Raw genomic sequence first — 24,354 nt, 5'->3', positions numbered from 1 at the left:
CAAACTCTTACACTGTATTCTCTAGAATAAAGATCTATCACAGTAAACTCTTCTTTATATACTCAAATTCTATCAATGAAAGAAAATGCTTTCAACTTAAGCCTAGCAGTGTCCTCCACAAACAGTACTACCTGCAGCCATTTCAAGCAGTTGTTTATTTTCCCAAATCCCACATACTTATAGATAGGGTCACTGTTCATCCTCCTTGCTTCCCATTACTATGCCTATGCCACTTCTTTGTTGTTCTTTCAAAAAACACAACCTCTCTCAAGTTCATACCATCACTCTCCCTGTAGCTGCCATATACACTCCATTGCTCAGTAACAGAGCTCACCATCTTCCTTTCCACTATTATACTTCCAGCATGAATAACGACAATATCTACGTGGGCTATACATCTAATACATACCATGACTTCCACACGATTTTTTTTCTCTCCAAGTTGCTGGGTGGGTTCGAACAGCAAACCTTTTGCTTAGCAGCTTAGCACTTAACCTTTCAGCCACCAGAGCACCTCCCAGATAAATGATACTATCCTAGATAAGCCACGATACTTTGTGCTTGAACTCAACTAAATGTTACTGCATTCAACTGCCCAAATGAGCTGGCTGGTCTCATTTTAAATGATCACAAATACTGAACCCTCACAGCAAGTCCATCAACCCTAACACATTTCTCTATTTAGCTTTAGCATACATACCTTTTTGTCTTTTGAGGTTGGTCCTACTCACCTCACTCTCAGGTGATGCTCTCACCTTACACTTCATGTAGAAAACAGAATCACAGGATAAAACTACCTCACCTTCCCATCACTAGCTCAACCAAATGACCTGCATCTTTTCTCATCTTTCCTTACTTTTAAAATGGAAGTACTGGGCTCTAATTAGTGACCAACTGTCCACTTGTACCCAGAAGATTGGTGGTTCAACCCCACCAGCCACACCATGGAAGCAAGACTGGGCAATTTACTTCCATAAAGATTTACTGCCCTGGAAACTCAATGGGGGTTGCTATGAGTCAGAATCAACTCAACGGCAGTGGGTTTGGGGTTTTTTTTGGTCCATTTGTGCTCATAATCCCATTTTCCTACCACTAAGGTCTCAACTTCTAAAAAATCATTTCTCGTCTTTCTTACATCAAATTCATCCTTTTTAAATGAGATTATTCCAACCCGTATACTACTTCTAATTTTAGAATTAGTAGACAGAAATGTTAAACCGTTATTATCTGGGTCATTTCTAAGTTTTTCTACTGATCTTCCCCCACATAGTTATGGGTCTCCCCACTGGTCTGCCAGTTTGTCACACTGTGGTTACTTGTGTGTTACTCTGATGCTGGAAGCTATGCTATCTGTATTTCAAATACCAGCAGGGTCACCCATGGTAGACAAGTTTCAGCAGAGCTTCCAGACTAAGACAGGAAGAAGGATTTGGTGATCTGCATCTAAAAAGCTTGGCTAGTGAAAATCTTATGAATAACGGCAGAACATTATGAATAACGGTCTGATATAATGCCAAAAGATGAGCCAATCAGGTTGGAAGGCACTCAAACTATGACTGGGGAAGATCTGCCTCCTCAAGGAAAGTCAATCTTAATGACATGGATGGAGTAAAGCTTTTAGGACCTTCACTTGCTGATATGGCACAACTCAAAATGGTAACAAATAGATTCATTAATAATCAGAACATGGAATGTACTAAGTCTATCTAGGAAAATTAGAAATTGTCAGAAATGAAATACAATGCTTCAAGATTGGTATCATAGGCATTAGTGAGCTCAAATGGACTGGTATCTGCCATTTCGAATTGGACAATCATATGGTGACTATGTTGGGAATGGCAAATTGAAGAGGGATGGGGTCACATTCATTGTCAAAAAGACTTCAAGATGTGTAGCCTGAAGTATAATGCTGTCAGTGATGTGGTCTAACTGAATGATCACAAAGGAAACCAGTTAATATGACTATTATTCAAATTTACACACCAATCACTAATGCCAAAGATGAAAAAATTGAAGATTTTTACCAACTTCTGCAGTCTGAAATTGATCAAACATGTAATCAGGGGGCATTGATAATTTTTGGTGACTGGGATGTGAAACCTGGAAACAAAGAAGGACCATGAACTATGGCCTTGGTGATAGAAATGATGCCAGCGATTGCATGATAGCATATTGCAAGATTAACGACTATTCATTGCAAACACCTTTTTCAACAAGGCTGGCGGTTCAAACCCACCAGCCACTCCTTGGAAGGAAGGTTGGGCAATCTACTTCTGTAGTGATACTGCCTCGGAAACCCAAGGAGGCATTGCTAATAGTTGAAGCCGACATGATGGCAGCGAGTTTGGTTAGTTTTTTTAAAAACAAAAACAAAAACAAAAACCAGTGACTATACACATGGATTGGATCTCACCAGTTGGAATACACAGGAATCAAACTGACTACATCTATAGAAAGAAGACAATGGAGCAGCTCAAGATCATCAGTCAGAACAAGGCCAGAACAGATCTCAATTGCTAATATGCAATATCAAGTTGAAGAAAATTAAAAGAAGACCATGAAAGCCAAAGTATGACCTTCAGCATATCCCACTCGAATGTGAGACCATCTCAAGAAAAGAGGTAACACATTGAACACTAAATAACTGAAGACTAGGTGAACTGTGGTATGACATCAAGGTCATCATACATGAAGAAAGCAAAAGGTCATTAAAAAAGACAGGAAAGGAAAAAAAAAAAAAAACAGATGCCAGAAGAGACTGAAACTTGCTCTTGAATGTAAAGTAGCTAAAGCTAATGAACAAAAGATGAAGTAAAAGAGCTGAACAGAAACTTCAAAGGGCTTGAGATCACAAAGTGAAGTATTACAATGAAATGAACAAGCAAAGATTTGGGAGTTAGAAAACTAAAAGGGAAAAAAACATGCTTGGTATTTCTCAGGCCAAAAGAACTGAAGAAAAAATTCAAGCCCTGACTTGCAATACTGAAGGACTCCATGGGCAGAATACTGAATGACACAAGAATCACCAAAAGAAGATGGAAGGAATACACAAAATCACTGTCCTAAAAAGAACTGGTCAACAGTCAACTATTTTGGGAAGGAGTATACGATCAAGAACTGAAGGAAGAAGTCTAAGCTGCACCTAAAGAACTGGTGAAAAATAAGGCTCTGGGAACTGACAGAAAACCCACCAATATGTTTCAACAAATGGATGCAATACCGGAAGTGCTCACTGGTCTAAGCCAAGAAATTTGGAAGACAGCTACCTGGCCAACTGCCTACAAGAGATCCATATCTGTGCCCATTACAAAGAGAGGTGATCCAACAGATTGTGGAAATTATCAACAATATCATTAGTAGTATCACTCATAAGTAAAGTTTTGCTGAAGGTAATTCGAAAAATAGCTGCAGCAGTACATTAACAGGCAACTGCCAGAAATTCAAGCCAGATTCAGAAGACATGGAACAAGGGACATCACTGTCGACGTCAGATGGACCTTGGCTGAAAATAAAGAATACCAGAAAGATGTTTACCAAAAAGAACACCAGAAAGATGCATTTTATTGACTACAAAAAGGTATTCGATTGTGTGGATCACAACAAATTATGGATAACACTGAAGAGAATGGAAATTCCATAACACTTAATTGCACTCCTGTGGAACCTGTACACAGACCAAGAGGCAGTCATTCAAACAGAATGGGATATTCACAGGGTTTAAAATTAGGAAAGGTGTGTGTCAGGGTTGTATTCTTTCTCCATCCTTATTCAATCTGTATGCTGAGCAAATGCAAGCATACCTCATTTTATTGTACTTCATAGAAACTGCTTTTTTTTTTTTTTTTTTTTTACTGTGTCACATATTGGTAATTCTCATAATATTTCAAACATTTTTGTAATGCCATTGTACACGCAACAGACTACAGTATTATGTAAACATAATTTCTATATATACTTGAAAACAAAAAAATCTGTGTGTCTCACTTCACTATGGTATTTGCTTTACTGCAGCGGTCTGGAACTGACTGCAATATCTCTGAGGTATGCCTGTGATCCAATAATGGGGACTATGTGAAGAACTCAGCATCAGGAATGGAGGAGGACTAACATTCTGTCATATGCAACTGATACAACCTTGCTTGCTCAAAGTGAAAAGGACTTGAAGTACTTACTGCATGAAGATCAAAGACTATAGCCTTTAATATGGATTATACCTCAACATAAAGTAAACAAAAATGCTCACAACTGGACCATTCAGCAACATCATGATAAAGAGAAAAGACTGAACTTGTCAAAGATTTCATTTTACTTGGATCCACAACCAGCACCCACAGGAGCAGCAGTTAAGAAATCAAAAGACGTATGGCACTGGGCAAATCTGCTCCAAAAGACCTCTTTAAAATGTTTGAAAAGCAAAGGTGTCATTTTGAGGACTACGGTGCACTTGACCTAGCCTGACCCAAGCCATAGTATTTTCAATCACCTCATATGCATGTGAAAGCTGGATAATGAATAAGGAAGATCAAAGACGAATTCATGCACTTGAATTATAGTGTTGGTGAAGAATACTGACTGTATCATGGATTGCCAGAAGAACAAACAAATCTGTCTGAGAAGACGTATAGCCAGAATATTCCTTGGAAGTAAGGATGGAGAGACTTCCTTTCATGTACTTTGGATGTGTTATCAGGAGGGACCAGTCCTTTGAGAAGGACATCATAGTTGGTAAGATAGAGGGTCAGCGAAAAAGATGAAGATCCTCAATGAGATGGACTGACATGGTGGCTGCAACACTGGGCTCAAACACAGCAATGATTGTGAGGATGAAGCAGGACCAACCAGTGTTTTGCTCTGAACTCTCAAAGGCATCTAACAACAACAGTTATGGGTCTCATTTTACAGTTTATCTTTTGCACACCTGGTAATTTTATTTGATACCAAACACTCACTGAGTTTTAGGTTGTTCGATCATTTAGTACTCCCTTTAAATATTTTTGGGTTTTGTTCTGAGGAACAGTTAAAACAAGAAAAAACTCACTGCCATTGAGTCAGATCCGACTCATAGCGACCCATCCTTGGGTTTCCAAGGCGGTATCACTATGGAAGTAGATCACCCAATCTTCCTTCCGAGGAGGAACAGTTAAGTAACTTAAAGTAAGTTTGATCCCATTCATGCTAGGTTTTAATCTTAGTTAAGGTGAATCCACAAGAGTCTTTAATGTAGCCCCACTACTGAGGCAACCACCTTTCTGAGAATTCTATCTACCTGATGCCCTGTATATCTGGAGGACTTTCCACTCTGGCTAGTGGAGATGTAACAATCTCAGCCTATGTAAGACTGTTTCTCCTACTTCATTCCAATTGCTTTTTCCTCCAGCCTTGGTAGTTTCCTCACAAACATGCTTACATCAGTGTTCACCAACAGACTCACTGAGACACCTCTATAGATCTCTGGAGCTCTTTTTTTTCTTCTTTTTCTCAGGTACTCTGCCCTGAGGTCTATCACTTTGGCCTCCCCAAACTCTTATCTTTGTCTTTTCAATTGACCAAGGCTGCTAAGTTGTGAACTGGGGCATCACAGGGCTCACCTTTATTTATTTCCATCATCCATATCTGGTGAAACTTAACTCTCATTTTTAGAAGAAATCATTTGCTAATCCTGTAATCCTGTCCAGCTATTACCTTGTTTTCTTCTTCCTTTCACGACAGAGCTATTCCAAAGTGTTGTCTATTCTTGTTATGTCTGCTTTTCATCTTCCATTATTTTTTCTACTCCAAATAGACTTCCGTCCTCACCACGACACCAAAACAGGCCGATGGCATATATCTGATCAATATCTAGTCAAACTGAACAGTCATTTCTCCTTTTATCTTATCTTCTCAGTGGGCATGGCTAAGGAATTTCCCTTCCCCCTTGAGGCGCTTTTACCCTCATCATCTTCCTACCTCTCCTCCTTCCCAAGCTCTCTAATAGTTTCTCCTCCCCTATACCTGAGCTCCAGGGCACAAAGCTTTAAACACCATCGATATGCCAAAGACATCTAAATTTATAATACCAGCCTATTTCTTTCAAATTTTACACCTCTAGCAACATATTCTCATGACATATCCAATTAAATCTGAATAAGAGGTATTTTGAACTGATTAAGTTTGTTCTTTACATTTCCCACTCCCAGTTTTCCCTACTTTAGTAAATGGCCCAATCAATTATCTATCCACTGGCTGAGGCTAAAAATCAGGGTCTGATTCGTTCCTCCCATTTAGTACACATTCAAATCTATCAGCAAGTTCTGCTGGCTTTGTCTTTAAAATATACTTCAAATTCATCCATTTCTTGCCATCTCCACTGTCCTAGTTAAAGGCACTATTCAGCTCTCAATCTTGCCCCACACAACTCCTTCTCCACATGGTAGCTAAAATAATCCTGAAAAAAATCTGTCCAATCATCTGATTTCCTTGGTGGAAATTCTCTTGCCTGAAACTCTCCAATGGTTTATTTCATTTTAATGACCTGGATCCCCTGATTATCTCTGAGTCCTCATCTCATACTACTCCATACCTTGTTCACTGTGTTCTAGCCGTACTGGCCTTGTTTCGGTCATACACCTCAGTCCTCTGAACCTGTAGGTTCCTCTGCCTGTAATATTCTTCATTCAAATCTAAACAGGGCTAGCTCACGCCCATCATTCAAATTTTAGGTCAATTGATCTCTCCTCAGAGAGGTCTTCCTTGATCATCTATCCAAAGAAAACTCCATCCTCCTCCTTCCACTTGAACACTTGAAATTGTCTTGTTCTACTGTCACATAAAAGCCATGTTTTATTAATACTTTTATTCATTTGATTTTCTTTTGTCTCCTCCCTTTAGAATTCAATCATTTAATTAAATAGATACTGAACACTTACTATGTGCCAGGAACTGTATCAGGTGCTGAAGACACATTATTAGTGAACAAGTCAGGTACAAATCCCTACCCTCACAATGTCTACATTCTAGAATGTAAAATTCATGAAAAATTGAACTCTCTCTTGTTTATAGTTGTATCCACAGAGCTTATAACAATTTCTGGCTGACAGCAAATGTGCAACATGTAATTGTGGCAAAAATGAATAAATATTGATTTATCTATATTTTCTTAGTCTTTGTATAATGTACCTCATCTCAAAAATCTCTTAGTTATTTTAACAATGATCAAATTCTTGTTTTAAACTTTTATATTGTTTTACCTTGGGGCTCTATTACCTTACAGGTAAAATACCTATTTGCAACCACAATTTTAGCTGTAATCTCAAATTCTCATAATAAAAGCATTCGCTATCACACTCATTTTATACGCTTTAAATTCTTTAGAATTTGGCTTATCTTGAGGCTTGCTAGATTAAACTGGAACCAATTATTCAAATACCTAAGCTACTTTTACTTCTCTGTTAACTATGTATAATACACAAAAATCAAGTCTTAATTAAAAGATTTAATGGCTGTTCTATAAACAAACAAAAATACACTTGGAAACAGTCTTTAAATATACTGGTAAAACAATATATTCTTTACAGTAGGAAAATCCCTTAGGCCTACCTCTTCATTTTAAGGAGCCCTCTGGTAGTCTAGTGCCTAAGGCACTTGACTGCTAACCAGAAGTCTGGCGGTCCAGCAACTCCTGGGAAGGAAGATGGGGCAATCTACTTCTGTAGTGATACTGCCTCAGAAACCCAAGGAGGGGTCGCTATGTCAGGTCCGACTCGACAGCACATAACAACAACAACAAAGTGGCTCAATGGTTAACTGAAAGGTTGGCAGCTGGAACCTACCCAGCAAGTGGCTCTGTGGTAGAAAAACCTAGCGATTGCTGCTGTAAAGATTACAGCATGGAAAACTCTACGGGGAAATTTGGTCTACTCTATTATAAAGGGTCACCTATGAGTCGCAATCAAGGCAACTACACTTAACAATGACTTTTTCACTGGACATGAAAAGCTGGGTGTGTGTACATGTGCACATGCACATAAAAACACAGTGAGTATCAGAGGCTAGATTAGGAGTTCGGTCACCTAACTCCTCATTTGATGCCTTTCCCAATTAATAATAACCTAAATTTAAAGGCACCATTTTCCACAACTATAACAATTAAGAATAGAAAACATCCCAAATACAAAAGATTATTCAAATATAAGTACTTTTCAGCACCAACAAATAAGCAAGCCATTCTAAACATTCAATTAGTGTTTGGAAAGAATATATCTGTATGGCATTTTTAGGAGCTCTGGTAGCATAGTGCCTAAGGCACTTGACTGCTAACCAGAAGGCTGGTGGTTCAAACCCACCTGCCACTCCTCAGAAGGAAGATTGGGCAATCTACTTCCATAGTGATACTGCCTTGGAAACCCAAGGAGGGGTCGCTATGAGTTGGGTCCGACTCAACGGCACATAACACCACCACCACCATGGCATTTTTACATATACTGCCTTATTCACCCCTTACAGCTATCCAGGGGAGCTCTGGTAGCATAGTGCCTAAGGCACTTGACTGCAACAACAGAGCTATCCAGTAAGGTAGTCAAGACTGTTACTACTGTTAACACATGAAGAGAGTAAAGTACATTCAGGGTGTTTGAGTAATTTGTTCAAGGCCACAAAGCTAAGGTACACTTTTCTCAGAGAAACCACAATTGCTATTTGAGATTCCAAATTATCAAAACAATCGATTCCAATATAGAAAGAGTTGAACCTGTATTAAATCATCCATAACACATTTTAAAACTCGAGTTACCTATGACCCTGGATTCACTCTAAAACCACATCCTATTTCTGTTCAGCTAGTCTCTGCTAGAACCCCTCGAAACCCACTGAGATAGTTGATTCAGTATTTGCTATACTCAGGGAAATTAAGCAAAATTTGATTTAATAATCTGTTGCAAAATTCAGCAACCTATGTTACAATGCATATCCAATGCTGAAGGAAAGTTTTTTAAGTTTTTATTTCCATTACAGTTAAAAACTGAGTAAGGGGTCTTTTGTAAATAAGTGATAACATCTGTTTATCAATCCTACAACGTATATGTAAAAGCAGAATTATACTGTTACTGTTTTTAATCCACCGACTATAATGACACTGCTGAATGAAATTCACTTTATATATGTAAAGGTACAAAGTTGGTTTTCCACTATTTTTAAAATACTGTAATAACTCAAAATCATTGCCTATAATCACAGGCTTTAAGCTATGAAACAATCAAGATTTGCCACAATTTATAAATGTGCTAAAAACAACACAATTAGATTTCAAGTAATTACAATTAGATTTCAAGTAATTAACTGAAAGCAATTCTAGCAGTTGTTTGTAACACTTTAATTACTTAATTGCTTTCTCCTATCATTAGAGATTTATTTTATAGAAAACTCAAAAAAAAAAAAAAAAATTCCTCACTGCCATAGAGGGATTCAACTACCCCAGTGGGTTTCTGAACCTGTAAATCTTTGCAGGAGTAGACTGCCCCATCTTCCTTCCATGAAGAGGCTGGTGGGTTTGAATAGCTGATCTTCTAGTTAGCAGCTGAGTACCTTATCCACTATGCCACCAGACTCATTATAGAAAAGTTCTGTCATTATGAATCACACTTTAGGAAAGCTTACTTTAAAAAAATATATTCTAGTTCCTCCTTGTGGGTTCTAATTAGAATCACAAACGACACCATCATACCATATTATTACTGTTCCTTTAAAAATGTTTTAAGAAATGACTGTTTTAACCAACTTCTGATAACAATTAAATGCCCTTAACTTTTCTGGAAAATTGAGTCACAAAGGTAGCCAGAATCCACATCTGTATATATACAAACTGAACTCCTACCATTACTTAGTAAGTGCTTAAAAACGTGGTCTTTCATATACGGCATTACTTTGTCATTGCTGTTAGGTGCCATTTAATCAATTCTGACCCAGAGTTAGTTACCCCATGTGTGTAGAAAACTACTTCATAGATTTTCAAGGCCTGTCTCCTGAAGTGCCTAATGAGTGAGTTCAAATGGCCAACCTTTTGGCTACTATTGTTGTTAGATGCTGTCGAGTTGGCTCCGACTCAAAACGATCATATGTACAACCGAATGAAACACTGCCTGGTCCCGCGAGCCTCACAATGCTTGCTGTAGACGAGCACTTAACCATTTGCACCACCCAGGGATCTTTACCATTACTTCTACTAAATACCATGATATAGAATATAAAACATAAAAAACTAAAACCCATTGGTGTAATGGTACTAATCCAAAATTTTAAATCTTAACCTAAATGATCACTGAAATAAGTTAATACCAACATTTTAGGCAACTAAGCACTTAAGTTTTCAAGATTCTTTCTGTAGTTAAGAGTTCTCAGTTTCCTGAATTTCTTACATCCTTTAATTTTTCAATTATTCTTCTCCTATTTTTTTTAAAAAAACCTTGCATCAAGTCTACTCCGACTTACGGTGACCGTTCAGGACAGAGTTCCACTGTCCCATAAGGTTTCCTATGCTGTAATGTTTACAATAGTATGCTGCCACAGCTTTCTCCTGCAAAACAGCTGATGTGTTTGAACTGTGGCCCTCAGTCAGCAGCTGAGTGTTTAACATCTATGCCACAAGGGGTTCTTGCTTTCTCCTATTAAAGTGTATTCAATAACTGCCACACTAAGATAAAACCAAAGTGACTCACTTTGAAATCTTTAGGGCAGTAGATTCTAACCCTGAGTATTCTGTCTGGGACCATTACAGAGAAATTGATGACAAATATGAACCTTCTCTAATATGAATTTTCTCTAGAAAAATACACCATCACCAAATCTTACATGCAGATTGTAGAAATTCACCAACTTCTAAAAACATTTCCATGTACCCAACAGAACCTCAGTTTAGAAACTACTATTCTAAATATTTTGGGCAGGGTAGAAAGTTGAAATTAGACTTTATTACTGCTTCTTTATTATCTCTGATTTTATCTAGATTGTCTCCTATTTAAAGCAAAAGTATCAAGTGTTCTCCATTCATGTTTAAGCTGAGCTATATATTAAAACGAATATATATACGTTGCTTCTATTACAATTGCAAATTCACATAATTTCTCTTTATTCTTGACAGTGGATAGAATGAAGAAGTCTATGTTGATTTTCTCTTTATTCTTGACAGTGGATAGAATGAAGAAGTCTATGTTGATTTTCAGAGGTCCAGATAGAAGGGCTATAAGTCTTGGTTTGCAATATAGTAAAAGGGTGTATGTGTGTGTGCGAGAGAGAGAGAGAGAGAGAGAGAGAGATTGAGATTCTTGGTTTCTTTTAAAGAAAAAAAATTCAAACTTTTAAACTTATTTTAAATAATTCAGTCTTATTTTATAAAATAGCAAAACTAAAGATCCTTTTATAAAAAGTTTTGAAAATGTAGTGCTTAACTATTTCTTCTCATATGAGGATATCAGACATTTCTAATGTCTAATTAAAAACTAAATTAATACACGCCTGGCCACTTTATATATGGTTCTTAACTTGGCCTCAACAACACTGTGATGCTGGGCCAGAAGACAAGGACATAGTTTTAAGAAAGAAATAGCAGATCATTTTGTCTGGCAATAGCCCTGTTAAAACCAAGGTGTTAAGATTATGAGGATTAGACCTACAGTCTCAAAGGTGGCTCCATGGGCTACTATCAGTGTGACAGCATTCCTAATTTCATCAAATATCTTATCAAAACCAATCCAGGTAACAGAAGGTTAAATCTCCAACTCTTATAAATGGAGCCACAATGAAAAGTTAAATTTATTATGGGAGCCAGGTTGCTCCAATTTGTTAAATATCACTTTAAAACCAACTTTTTAAAAATGTCTATCCTCATGTTAGAAGTATCTAAAATAATAAATCTAACTTTAACCAGAATAACATGTTAATAAAAAGTCTCATAGTATTAATATATTTTATAAGTTACCTTCTCAATTAAATATGGTATGTGCCATTGTACTTTAAAACTTATGAAGCTGTAATTGTCCCCATCTCTTCCTACTCCAATCTGGGTCTAACTTATTTAAACTTTGGTCTTTTTTAAACCCCAAAAGGGTCTCATTTATCTCATATTTAGCATTGAGAGTCTATTACTTTCCTATGGCTTGAAAATTACTTGTGTAATTCAGCAAATACAAAGCTTTAAACGTGTGTTACTTTTTAATTTAACAAATTACAACGTATTACATACTACAATTCAGACTTTTATCCCTAAAAGCTACAATTCAGAGTTGTTTTTTGATCCTACAATAATAAAAAATAACTGACAAACAACTAGGTGCTGATGGTGAATAATTTTTTTTTTTTCCCTTACCTCCAAATACATTTTTTTTCAGGGGGAATACGAGACTGCCACTTTCTTTAAAAATTAAGAAGCATGTCTAATTAGGCCAGCGTGTTCAGCTTGTATTATTAAAATGGGTTAAATTGAAGTACATTAACAGTGTTATTTCTCAGCGTTAAGACCTAGATTTCTGTTAAATTTACTGTTGTTATGTGCTGTCCAGTCAAATTTACTACAGAAACAACATGGTAACAACTACTAAATATATTTCCATGACAATTTTGCAGATACATTTTGATCATGAAATGCTTTACTAATGAGATGGTATGTAAGAAACTGTCCTAATCTAAATCTGCCCATCTTTCATGACCAACATAGATTATATACTTTTTCTAAGGTAGATACCAAATTCAGAGGTCACTGAACTTAAATAGTGTAACTAATGTGTCAGTCAGAAGGCAGAAGTTTGTCTTAATCCCTCTTTTTTATAATTCAAAATCCTTCAGCAAATTATCAAAAACATTCTTGTTTTTCTAAGGTTAACATAGAATTCCATTATCTTTATGTTTAGTAAACATTTTCAATATTGTATAACATGCTATTTTCAAAATTATAACTATGGTTTACATAAGCTCACTACTACCAGCATGAACCACAGGACTTGTTGTTATGTGCCGTTGAGTTGGCCCCGACTCATAGGGACCCCTCTTTGGGTTTCCGAGGCAGTATCACTACGGAAGTATATTGCCCCATCTTCCTTCCGAGGAGTGGCTGGTGGGTTTGAACCTCCAACCTTCTGGTTGCAGTCAAGTGCCTTTGGCACTATGCTACCAGAGCTCCCACAGGACTGAAGAGCAGGTTGTTTTCCCAGTACTTTTTTGCATTCAGGTATTAAGTTCAGTATCTGTTCTGGACATCTATGCTTTATTGCTCATACATAGTTTGGGTTGGATGAAAGTGAAACAAGTTCTAAAGTGAAAAGAGTAGTGTAAAAAATAAATAAGTACCTTATAGCCCTCAAAAACAGGGACTCCAGGTGTTACAAACTAATGATAACTACTGCACTATAAAATGTCAGAATTATTTCAGTGAACAAAATTATCTGTAAATTTAAACAGACTGATGCTTCAGTTAAGCTTAGCTCTGACTTTAAGGTTGTGTAGCTCTTGGGGTTGCCCAAGTATTCAAAGAAACAAGACTCGACTAAATTTCTAAAGTTTACTTTAGTGGTATCTTGCTTTTAATCAAAGCTCTCCCCTTGGCTGAAAAAAAACTCAAAATTAATTTCCAAGGCAAGGTTTAACACCAACACCCAAACTTGACAGTATTATCTATAAAACTTATAAACAGAAACAAAATAAAACCAAAAGACAAAATTCTGCAGTCACAAGTATATTTTAATTTTTAAAACAAATCACTTATTTAAAAATAAACAAACGGCACCATTCTACTCTAAAAATTGATACAAACAAAAAAGCAAAAAACAAAAAAACAGGTACTGTCTCATAGATAAGGTGCTGAAAGTCAGTACTACACTAGACAATCTCAACTACTACATACACTTAGCTTATCTTTAAAGTTAGATTTAAGACACTACTCTCAAACGTAACATTCAACTGTCACAACTATTTTACTTTAAAATGTTAAACAACCCAACAGTTTAAACAGTTTTATTTTCAAAAACATTACAGAGTATAATTACTACATTCAAAATTCTTACAGTACCAAATAGAAGTATTGCAGTACAATTTTCCACAACAAAATTGAAGCACACAAATCCACGCGACTCCTTGACTTCCTTGAACTGTCAGTACACTGCACCCTGTTTAAATGGCTGTACCTGAAAACCAAGGTATGCAATTCCTTAGGATTAGAAGTCCTCAAGTTACATAGGGATGGGGGAAAATGACAGGGAGATTCTATTGTCCTTGTGTCTGAACCCAAATGCCATCAAGGTAAAGCCACAGCTACCATACAATGTCTATTAGCTGTAAACAGTCAAATACTGAAACTCAACAAATTTAGACATTTTTATGTTAGGATGTCGGGGAATTAATTGACTTAATTTTAGTTCAGTTATGGATGAGAAAGTTATCTCTTTGGAAATTTAGATTTATAACATTTACTTTAACTGGGTCTTTTCTCCCTCCGTGTTGTGACCCAAAAGCTGGCAAACTTAAATCTATTTTACAGAAAAATGTAACAAAGTTACAAGCTTTCTAAGAGCCACATACCCCAAACAAATCTGCAACATATTCTCTAAGATCAAAAAAAAAAAAAAAAACAGAGATGGTAGTTTATTACCTTCCGACTAACCAGCACTGGAGAGTGATGGAGTCAAAAGTCCCAGAAAGAGTAAGTCAGAGCTAGCAAAGTATATCGTCCGGGCAAATGTGCAATACCCTAGACATTTCGTTGCAGGAAGGGGGAAAAATATGCCTCACAGACTTGCAGTCAACAGTATATGCACCGCTGAGACTCCATGCCGGGGCTGCGTGGACTGAGCCCAACAAGCTTTCCATGCCCTCGGGAAGCCAAATTCCCCACGGTGCACAGAACCTGCGCGCTCCTGAGCCCGCAGCGGCGCAAAGGCCGAGGTGACCCTAGAGCGCCACCCAGCGGCCTATGGAGAGGCCTGCAGGCAGGTCCTCCCCGGCTCCCGGCTCCCGGCTCGCCGCACCCCACCGCCGCCCGGCCCGTTCCCCTCTCCGGATGCATAAGGCCCAACCCAAGAACTAAAGACCACAAAATGGCTGCCGGCAGCTTCGTCACGTGACCCCTTTGTGCCTTTCGGGCCCCCGAATTCCGCGGGACCTGGGTACAAGTGGCCAGGGTCGGCGGGTAGCCTTAGAGGAGGCCCTACTGGGCCGCGGCGGCCGGGGTCGGGGCCGGGGGAGGCGGGGTAAGAGCCCGGCCGGCGACTTGAGTGTCGGCGGGGAAAAGAAGATGGCGGCCATTTTGTGTGGGTAGGTTGCTCCGTCGCCGCCGCAGGCAGCAGAGGGAGCAGGGCCTGGCGGTGGGTCGGACAAGGGAGTTAACACGTACCGACTCCTCTTCCTTCTCCATTCCGGTGGGCATCTGCGGCACAGCCCGGTTTATCGAGGCGTATTCGTGCAGGTCGGGCAGATCCTCACAGCGGAAAACCGGCAGCGGCTTCGAGGCGTCTAGCGCCCGCGCCCGAAACGACAGTTTACTCATCTCAGGCGCAGCAGATACCTCTCCGCTCTGGGGAAACGGCCCCGGCCAGCGGGATCATGGAGAACCGGGGGTTCGGTCCCCACTCGCCTACCGCTGCCGGGGACTTGAGGGGCGGAGCGCAGAGCCCGCCGTCCGGGCACTAACACCAGCCGGGAGGGTGGGAGTCTGTGCCGCTCCGCTCCTCTCTCGCTCGCTCTCTTCAATACGCCATGGCCAACATGGCGGACATTAAAACTCCACTGTGCGCTCTTCAGCCAACCCCAGCCATTCCCCACACTGCATCGCGCAGCGGCGCGGGCACGCGGAGGGGGGGGAGCGCGGGCTCGAGACCGGGCGCCGGCACGGAGCGCGCGTCCCGTCAACCCCCGGCTCCCGCCGGCCTTGTTCCCCGCTCCCCGCTCCTCACGGCCCCCGCCCTCAGGCCTGGGAGGCGGACAGGGCCGCCGCGCGCCAGGACAGCCCGCAGCTTCCGGATGCTCAGACACCTCGAGCCTTCTTCTTGCTCCTATCCGTCTCTCGCGCACACGCTCACTTTCTCACGCTCTCTCCCTCCCATCGCTGTTTCCTGAGAGGCGAAGGTGCAGAAAAACTATTTCCACCCGCTCTCGGCTTTTCGAAAGGCAATAGAGAGAGAAATGCAATGTGTCTGCTTTTGCCTCGGTCCCTCCTGGGCCGCGCTTGTAGGTTTAGTCCGGGAAAATGAGCACCCGCCTGTGGGACGGCGCCCGCCGGGGGTCGGCGGGCTCGGGCACCTGTCATCCCAACAGCCTGGGCGCCGCGTCCCCGCCTCGGCCGTCAAAGCCGCTTTCCCCGCCAGCTGCTGGTGCGAGGGGCGGGGGCGATGCCCAGGGGGATGCCTAAGTCACTTTCGCTGGGGGTTTTTGAAAGGCGATCTAGAGGTGAAGCGCACCGATGCTAAATTCAGTGAGTGAATGCTTATCTCAGTTATCAAGGCCTTTTACGTCTTTAAAGCAAAAATACACACGAAATTAGGCGCAAAAGGTTACTTTGGGTGAACTTGTACCAGCAATTATTTTTACGTCTAATGAAACTTTGGATTATTTATTTGATAGGCGCCATTGGTCAATTTCCCACCCACTGGGCTCATACAAACAGAATCCTACTTGTTTGTCCTCCCCCCCCCCTTTTAAATCCAGCATTTTATCTACCCACATTTACTTTTAAATTGTAATTGGAGCAAAGGGAATGATTATTGGACACTTAACTTCAGGAAAAAAAATTAAAGCAAGACCTTCAAAATTTCACAGGCTATTCCTTATATTCAGGTCACGATTTTCTATTAATACTGAAAAAAAAAAAATGCTGCTTCCACATAGCCACGGGTTCACACTTAGTATCATTTGTTCTCTGAAAAACTTTAAAAAAATGTAATCATATAAAGCCCTGTCTATCCCCTCCAAAGAGAGAGACAGAGAGAACTGAATTATTAGAAGAGATGTGACTGATGGCTGACATTTTGGTTTATATTCTACCACACCCCGAAAATGGGTATCCAGAGAGCTTTTTCTAGTGGAATATTTCTAAACTCAGAAAGATTGTTGGGGTGGATTTAATACGTTTGGCAGCAAAATTTCAGATGTTCACCAAGATACCAAAGGTTTTTTTTTTTTTTTTTTTTCAAGTCTGCTTTCCCCCTGGAGGGCACGTAGTAAAAAAAAATCAGAATTCTTAAGAGCTGGGTTGGAATGAACTGTTATTAGCTTAGGACACATAGGCAAACTGCTGTCTTCCAGGCTGGTTTAGCTACACTCCTTGGGGTGGGGAGGAGACAAAGACACACAGATTACAGATCTCTAAAATTATTCTAAAATTACAATACTATCAACTCACCTCTCTGAGGCAGAAGGACTTTCACCTACATTTCCTAAATCAAGACTGCATTTGTTCAATGAACATTCAGGGAGCCCTCACTGCCTCCCAAGTATGCTGCTGATTACTTGGCACCCACAGGGCTCCTGGAGGATCTTGCACAGTCTTAGAGAAACATGTGTGAATGACAATTGCCATACCATGAATGCCCAGGCTATTGTGGGAACAGGCAGCTACAGTAGCACCCAACCAGGGCTTCGAACCAGTTCTCATTTCAGTATGACCCCATGCTGAGAATTAGCATTTCCACCCCAGATACACTAAATCAGAATCTACAGTTTAACAGGATTCCTAGGTGATTCTTAGGTATACATATGAATCACCTGGAGATCTGTAAGAAGAATCACCTAGGAATCTTGTTAAACTGTAAATTCTGATTAAGTGTATCTGGGGTGGAAATGCAAATTCTCAGCAGAGCGTTGAACCAGAATAAACCGATTCAAAGCTCTGGAAAATACTGACTGAACAGTGTAATACTTCTCTCCAGCCTTTCGAATATTAGATTCCTGAAAGTCCTAATAGTATAATTCATAATTGGAAGACTTTATAGAACAGAATAGGCCCTTAAATCACAAGTGAGCCAAGGAAATGAATAAATTTGGTACTTTCATTAAAATAACTAAGTTCCTTGTTCTCTAGAAATTCTAGAATCACTCTCCATGAAGGTTCAGATGTATGCTTATAAAGAAGTTCAGCTTTTATTTTTCTTTTTGCAGGTCATATGCCTGCTAAGAGAGATCCTTTCCCCCCCCCCCCCATATCAGTTCTCCATCCATCTCTTGAATGCCCTGGGTTTTTAACTCCCAGATTCTACTGCGTTCCCAAAGACTCAGAGGCTGGAGTCTCAAGCCCCTCCTAAATTCAGTTCACTTCCCTCTCCTAAGGAGAAGGAGTGCAGCAATAAAAGTCCAGGTTTAATTTCCTCAGCTTCCTTTGTCCTGTGAGTCCCTGAGGGTGCAAACAGTTAAGCACTCTACTACTAAAGGAAGGATTAGTAGTTTGAACATACCCAAAGGTGCTTCAAAGTGAAGTCCTAGCGATTTGCTTCTAAAAGGTTACAGCCTTGAAACCCTGTGGAATATAGTTCTACTCTACACACATGGGGTCACCATGAGTCCAAATCGTAGGGTCTAGGTTTTGTTTGTTTCCTTTATACTGCCAAACAATTACTTGCAAAAATGGTTACTCCTGCACTGTCTTTAACTTTCTTTCGTATTCCCAACCTACACTTGCCTCCTTTTCTAAAGATACCAAACAACAGGGATGTGAAATTCTAAGTATTGCAGAGGAAAAAAAAAAAAAGTATACTAGTGCAAAGCCGAACATATTAAAATTTCCTGAAAGGGAAACTCTTACTTGGGAAGGGATTTGCAGTATTTAAAATAAATTTAATCCATGCCAGAAATATTTATTGAATAACTAGGCGACACACAGTACTATCATTATAAGGAACACAAATCAGACACCAGTAAAGAGATACCTAGTTAACCAAAAGCAGTGCTGTACAAATTGAGAAAAGGGAGCAGTTGGTTCCAACTGGGTTGATTAGACATCACAGACAAGGTGGTATATGATACGGTTTTGAAGATGGCAGTTGGAAATGGGAACAAAATGGTAGAAGAAAGGGTATTTATGGGAGGAAGCAACTGTGTGGACAAAAGGGTGAGAGGAGGCAACTGCCAGGTGTGTTTGAGGATGAGGAGGTTTCTTTTGGCCAGAGTTCAGAAGGTGACAATGACAACTATCCAGATATGAGGTAAAATTGGTATGATCTTAAATGGAGGGATAGTAGAAAGTAAAGAGACATAAATTTTTGTGCTGATAATTACTTACAACATCATCACCTTGAAATGATTTGTTTCAAATATCAAATTTCTGTTTTTTAAAAAAACAAGAGTATGTGTCAAATACAAGTACATTGACACTGTATTTTGCTATGTACAATAAACCAGAATAAATTTTTGTTTATGCCCAATATGTCCATCTCTAAGCCCTATTATTTCTTCTTTGAATAATGTTTCTAGGATGTGATTCTATACTGTCTTAAATATAGTCCAAGCTCTCATCACTTCACACCTAGAAATAATATCCAATCCAGTACATCTTTTATTCATTAATTTCTTCAATAAACTTTTCTTAAAGTCTTTTTTTTTTTTTTGTAGGAAGCTGTCACTAGTGACTACTGGTAACCAGTAGTGGCTGGTTGAGGCTGTGGGTTCTGCGGATATGAACAAACTGTGCCCTCTGGGGTTTTATAGTAGAACACATGCCACCAAGTCAATATACCTAAATTTCTACTTCTATTCTGTGTTCTTCTTTCCTCAAATCATAGACTTTTAACTTCTCTTTATTTTATTTTAAATAAAAGTTAAAATTCTTTGGTGTCAAGGCCTTTCATAATTTTGCCTCACTCTCTCTACCCAGCATATTTTTGTTATTATTACCTGGGACAGTCTTTTCACTCTGACCAGTAAGTCTCATTACTATCTTCAAAAATCATCCTATCTCTTCTTGCCTGCAGGTTTGTATTCATTTCTTTCTCTCTGTCCTCCCTTTCCATCTTCAGATTGGCTATCTATCTACTTCTAACTACCGAAATCTTACTTCACAGAAATTATTTGAGGATTAAATTGTATTTCCTAAAAAGGTATATTCAAGTCCTAAACTATGGTACGTGTGACCATGACCTTGTGAGGATATAGGGTCTTTGAAGGCATTATCAGTTAAGCTAAATAACTTCATACTGGAGTAGTGTGGATCCTAATTCAATCTGAGTGGTGTCCTTATAAAACAGAAGAGACACACAGAGATAAATAAGGGAAGACAACTATGTGACAATAGGGAGAAATTGGAATGATATAGCTACAAGCCAAGGATTGCAAGGAACTAGAAGAAAGGCATGGAATAGATTCTTCCTCAGAGCCTTCAGAAGCAATGAAGTCAACATGACTAGTACTACTTTTATTTTGAACCCCTAGCCTCCAATAGATTTCTGTTCTTATAAACAACTCAATTTATAGTACAGTCATGCATCATTTAACATCCATGATACATTCTGTAAAATAGGACGTTATGTGATTTGGACATTGTGTGAACTTTTTACAATTATATACAGGAAGTCCCCGGATTATGAACAAGTTCCATTCCTAAATCTGTCTTTAAGTTGACTTTGTAAGTTAGTTGGAACAGTTAGGTACATCAGTTAGTCAAACATTTGTCTTAGTATATAGTATCTCTATGGAAGTAGATTGCCCAATCTTTCTTCCAAGGAGTGGCTGGTGGGTTTGAACCGCCAGCCTTCAGGTTAGCAGTCAAATGCCTTAGGCACTATGCCACCAGAGCTCCTTTTCTATGAACGGAAAACATTAAAGAAATACCTTCCAGATACACTACAGAAACATCTTTAACATAACACAGTAATAATGATGTTTTGGTGTGAGTTACAAAGTAGCACCCATTTGTTATTCACTGTAAAACCCTGTATGTACCTTGAATGTTTAATATAATAGGCTTTATGGGGCTTGGGACCAGGGAGGTGTATGAGGGATTCTGCCAGAACAAATGTTATAAGGCATCTGACTATAATTTGTTATGATGGCCCTAGGAAACTTATACACATGGAAAGTATTTAGAACTGTCCCTGGCCCCAGTAAATATCAATAAATGTAAATTAATGCTATTCTTAAAAATCTAACTAAAATATCATCTCCTCCATGAAACTTTCCTTACCTAATCAACCTCTCTGGGCCTTAATTTCCTAATCTGAAGAATGAGAGAGCTGTTACGTGAATTCAAAACAATCCTTTCAAGCCTACACCAACCTTCTCATCTCTGAAGTTCTATTACACTTTCAATTAATAAGGACGATAAAGAGCACTCGAAAGAGCCCTGGTAGCACGCTCGACTGAAATGAAAAGGTCAGGAGTTCAAACCCACCAGCCACTCCACCGGAGAAAAGACCTGACAATCTGCTTCTATAAAGATTCCAAAAAAACCAAATTGCCTATGGGCAGTTCTACTCTGTCTTATACGGTCACTATGAGACAAAATGAACTCAAAGGCATACAACCACATTTGCATATTTTCTATGTGCCAGGCAATGTGCAACTGCCCTAAATGCATTATCTGAAATTATTTTCATGACTGTCCTATGAACTGTGTCCTTATTTGGCTTAGAAAAGTTACATGAGCTGCCTATGGTCACAAAGTTCCTAAGAAAGAGACAATACTGAAATTTGAATCCCTGCCTGTCTGATCCCAGAGTGCAGCCACAGAAAACAGATTAAACTGAAGTGAGGAGTGAACTAGAAGCGAGAAAAGTGAGATGTTGAATGTAGATTACATGAAGAGGAGAAAAAAAGGAAACTAGGGGCACAAGGGTATCTGTTTTTTAAGATGGGAGAAATATGGACATGTTTGCATACTAAAATGAAACATGAATGGATTAACCTTACTAACTGAGGCAGACAGGAAGAAGGGCAAGAATGGATGATGTAAAAAAGTTACATTCTCTTTGATGGAAACATGATTGAAAAAAAAAATCTTAGTACCCATTTTGGTAACAGGAGTCAAAATTCTTTATTCCTTCATGCATTCAACAAATATTTATTAAATGTCTACTAAGGACTAGGCAAAATGGTTTGTACTGGAGAAACAATGATAAATAAGACTAATGGGATCTTTAGCATATCTGAGTGAATAGTAAAGTGATACTGCATTTGTATTTAATTAGGAAAATGTGAAATTTGTTTCCTTAAAATGTGTGAATGCACAATTATCTCTTAACATTAAAAAAAGATATATTGTTGTTGTTGTTAGGTGCCATTGGGTTGTCTGCGACTTAGAGCGACCTTATGTACAACAGAACAAACCACTGCCCGGTCCTGTACAAGCCTCACAATCCTTGCTATACCTGAGCCCATCGTTGCAGCCAATGTGTCAATCCATCTTGTTGAGGGCCTTCCCCTTTTTTGTTGACCCTCCACTTTACCAAGCATGATATCCTTCTCCAGAGAATGGTCCCTTCTGGCAACATGACCAAAGTAGGTGAGATGAAGTCTGGCCATTCTGGCTTCCAAGGAGCATTCTGGCTGCACTTCTTCTGGGACAGATTTGTTAGTTCTTTTAGCAGTCCAGGATACTTTCAGCATTCTTTGCCAACACCACAACTCAAAAGCATCAATTCTTCTTTGGTCTTCCGATACAGTGACATATATAAAACCAAACTCACTGCCATTGAGTCATTTCAACTCATAGCGACCCCTCCTTGGGTTTCTGAGATGGTGTCTCTATGAAAGTAGATTGCCAAATCTTTCTTGCATGGAGTGGCTGGTGGGTTTGAACCACCAACCTTCTGGTTAGCAGTCAAATGCCTTAGGCACTACACCACCAGAGCTCATATATAATAAAAAAAAACTCACTACCGTTGAGTCAGATCTGACTCATACGGACCCCTCCTTGGGTTTCTGAGGAAGTATCACTACAGAAGTAGATTGCCCAATATATATGTATATTACTAACGTTTTCAGTGGTCAACTTTTTCAGAAGTGGATGGCCCTATCCTTCTTACCAATCTGTCTTAGTCTGGAAGCTCCATTGAAACCTGTCCACCATGAGTGACCTTGCTGGTATTTGAAATACTGGTGGCATAGTCTCCAGCTTCACAGCAGCATGCAAGCCAACACAGTATGACAAACTGACAGACAAGTAGTGGACAAAGCTAAACAATGAGTAAAGAAGACTGAAGAAGAGTTGATGCCTTTGAATTGTGGTGTTAGCAAAGAATACTGAAAATACCATGGACTGCCAGAAGAAAGAAAAAAAAAAAATCTGTCCTGGACAAAGTACAGCCAGAATGCTCCTTGGAAGCAAAAATGGTTAGACTTCATCCCCCCTAGTTTGGTCATTTTGTCAGAAGGGACCAGGCCCGGGAAAAGGGTATCATGATTGGCAAAGCGTCAGCAAAAAAGGGGAAGACCCTCAGTGAGATGGATTGACAGAGTAACTACAACAATGGGCTCAAGCACAACAAGGATTGGGAGGATGGCGCAGGACCAGGCAGTGTTTCGTTCTGTTGTGCACAGAGTCACTATGAGTTGGAGCTGACTCGACGGCAACTAACAACCACAACAAATATATATACAGGGGTGTGTGTGTGTGTGTGTGTGTAAAATCATTGTGCAGAAGTAATACATACTGAATTAATATACTTTCAGTTGAAGTAATCATTTTTTTCTTAATTTTCTGCTTTTTCTTTTTCCTCATAAACTATAAAGAAATGGCAGCAAGTAGTTCTTCCAAAATAACATATAGGAAAATAAAAAAAAATAAAAACTGGAAGCCCCTGTGATATTTGTTTTCCCTTGTTTAGGAAATGTGAAGTAAACATCATAATTGCATTGCAGGATTCTTAATAGAGTGCCACAGAAACAGTATTTGAACTACTGACTTATCTCCAGAGTTGATTTATGCATAGAATTCTGTGCATAATAGTTAAGAACTTTCGACAGCACATAATAACAACAACAACATATTTGATATGCAGCCACCACCCATTTGTCAGTGGAGGCTTGCATGTTGCTATATGATGCCGAGCAGGTTTCAGAAGGGCTTCCAGACTGAAATGGACTATGAGGAAAAACCTGTTATTTTACCTCCCAAACTCAGCCAATGAAAACTCTATGGATCACAACAGTCAGTTCTGCAGCCAATCATGGGGACAATGTAAGACTGGAAAGCATTTTGTTCCACTGTACGTGGGGTCAACATGAATTGGGGGATGACTTGACAGCAGCTAACAACATGTTTGATATAAAATAAAGGCATTTAGAATATACCCAGGTATCCAGTCCATACCTACCTTAAAATAATAAGGGGAAAATCACCAATCTCAGTGAACTGTAGCAGGATTGACTTAGTTATTTCAGTTTAATTTTATTGCCAGTATGAATTTTATGGCCTAT

General features: G+C 39.3%; 1 protein-coding gene across 1 annotated transcript in view; it reads right to left on the bottom strand.

The window, feature by feature from the left end:
- EPC1 (enhancer of polycomb homolog 1) overlaps positions 1-15,502 on the bottom strand; it is a 100,942-nt gene extending 85,440 nt beyond the window's left edge. Inside the window, exon 1 of the mRNA XM_007942457.2 lies at positions 15,350-15,502. Within this exon, the coding sequence (XP_007940648.1) occupies positions 15,350-15,502 (153 nt within the window). The remainder of the gene's footprint in view (positions 1-15,349) is intronic.
- Between the last annotated feature and the right edge of the window lie 8,852 nt (positions 15,503-24,354).

Source organism: Orycteropus afer, unplaced genomic scaffold (genome assembly GCF_000298275.1).
Source record: "Orycteropus afer afer isolate SDZICR_OR568_19922 unplaced genomic scaffold, OryAfe1.0 scaffold00090, whole genome shotgun sequence".
Classification (NCBI taxonomy): Eukaryota; Metazoa; Chordata; class Mammalia; order Tubulidentata; family Orycteropodidae; genus Orycteropus; species Orycteropus afer.
The sequence above is the reverse complement of the archived record's forward strand: the minus strand, read 5'-3'. Positions and strand labels throughout refer to the sequence as shown.